The sequence below is a fragment of the Suricata suricatta genome, chromosome 1, assembly GCF_006229205.1.
Source record: "Suricata suricatta isolate VVHF042 chromosome 1, meerkat_22Aug2017_6uvM2_HiC, whole genome shotgun sequence".
Taxonomy (NCBI): Eukaryota; Metazoa; Chordata; class Mammalia; order Carnivora; family Herpestidae; genus Suricata; species Suricata suricatta.
This window is the reverse complement of record NC_043700.1, coordinates 51,120,779-51,122,535: the sequence shown is the minus strand read 5'-3', so window position 1 is coordinate 51,122,535 and position 1,757 is coordinate 51,120,779. Positions and strand designations below refer to the sequence as shown.

At 35.7% G+C, this 1,757-nt stretch overlaps 1 protein-coding gene across 2 annotated transcripts in view; it reads right to left on the bottom strand.

The window, feature by feature from the left end:
- The window catches only part of GLRA3 (glycine receptor alpha 3), a 178,151-nt gene that overhangs the window by 33,838 nt on the left and 142,556 nt on the right, over nt 1–1,757 (bottom strand). For both annotated transcript variants that reach the window (XM_029948110.1, XM_029948188.1), the window contains exon 7: nt 170–384. In XM_029948110.1, the coding sequence (XP_029803970.1) occupies nt 170–384 (215 nt within the window). The remainder of the gene's footprint in view (nt 1–169; nt 385–1,757) is intronic.

Here is a 1,757-nt window from a genome sequence, read left to right as displayed (position 1 = left end):
CTTTACAAGTTTTTTGCCTTGGTTAGATGTGACCTTAACAACTAGTGTTACTGAAAAAGAAATGACAAAAGCTGACAATAATAAGTGTGTAAATTTTCTAATGTACAAATATTTTTATATCTATACATATTTGTGCAAATGTGTGCATATATCCATTTAGCACACTTACCTTGGGTAAGGACGCTCGTGATCCTGAGCTCTGCGTGGTCATGGTCAGCACAGTAGTTATGCCCAAGGCTACCCTGGCTGGAGCCGCATCCATACTGATCCAGAAGGAGACCCAGGAGAGAATCACGATCAGGAGACTGGGAATGTACATCTGGATCAGGTAGTACCCCATTTGCCGTTCCAGATGGAATCGCACTTCTATGCATGTAAATTTGCCTAGGTGGTTGTAAAATAAATGCAGCAGTTGGTAAAAATAGGTCTTTGTATGGTATCAAATGTCACATTTTTTTTCATGCTTTGTCCTAAAATTTTCCATGACACTGAGAAGGGATCCTAAATCATATATACCATTTGTTTCTGAAAAATAGTTTTCTTCTTTTTCCGTGAGCATCTGAAAGCAACATGAGAGTATACTTTCCAGGAAATAGTTTGTAATCTTATTACTCCAGATTTCATTAGCACTTCATACTTTGAAAATACTCAAACATCTATTATTTTGCTTGAGTCTAGCAATTGTTTCTGAGATAGACAGGAAAATATGTATTTATTATATAAAGATCTTCCTTACTTATTGACTGTGTGGTACTTTTTAGTACTTATTTAGAACCAGGTGCTATTTGGTTCAGGGACCTTTACATTTAGTTTAAAGTCGTGCTAGGGCACCTATGTGGCTCATTCAGTTAAGTGGCCAACTTCGGCTCAGGTAATGATCTTGCAGTTCATGAATATGAGTCCTACACTGGGCCCCGTGCTGACAGCTTGAAGCATGGATGGAGTCTGCTTTGGATTCTGAGTCTCCATCTTTCTCTGTCCTCCCCTCCACCCACTCATGCTGTGTCTCTGTCTCTCTCAAAAGTTAATAAAACATAAAAATATATTAAAGTAAGTTCTAAAGGATAAATTCAATTGAAGATGAGTATTTCCTTTAATGTAATTTATATAAATTATGCATTAATAATTTGGAAACTATTAATGCAAACAGAGAAAAACATGTTATTTTCCATCAATAAGTTTGAACATAATTTAAACGCACACTAAAACAACCTGAGATATATTTGTTCTATATATTTATGACCTGTGTCTCTATTATGGTAAGCAATTAATAGAGGAAGCAATTATGTCTTAGTTAACCATTTTGTTGTTATCTCTGCTTATTCTCAGGCTATAGTCCTTACCTCTACTACCATGTTATCTCTCCTTAAAATAACTGTTTGTCTGAACAATTACTCCAGATTTGATTAGCACTTCATACTTTGAAAATACTCAAACATCTATTATTTTGCTTGATTCTAGCAATTGTTTCTGAGATAGACAGGAAAATATGTATTTATTATATAAAGATCTTCCTTACTTATTGACTGTGTGGTTATTATTATTCTCTGATCCAATTGTGCATGAGAATCAAAAAGCACATCCAAGAAAATTGCTAGCGTGTTCCTAGATAGGTTTCAGTGCAAAATTTCTAGAAGTGTGCCTTGACCCACGTGCTACTGTGATGCATCGGACAGCCACTAGATGAAGGGGTAGATGAGATTTCAGAGCTTAACATCCCTAACAAAGATTCAGAAACTCTGGGAAAGTTAGATTCC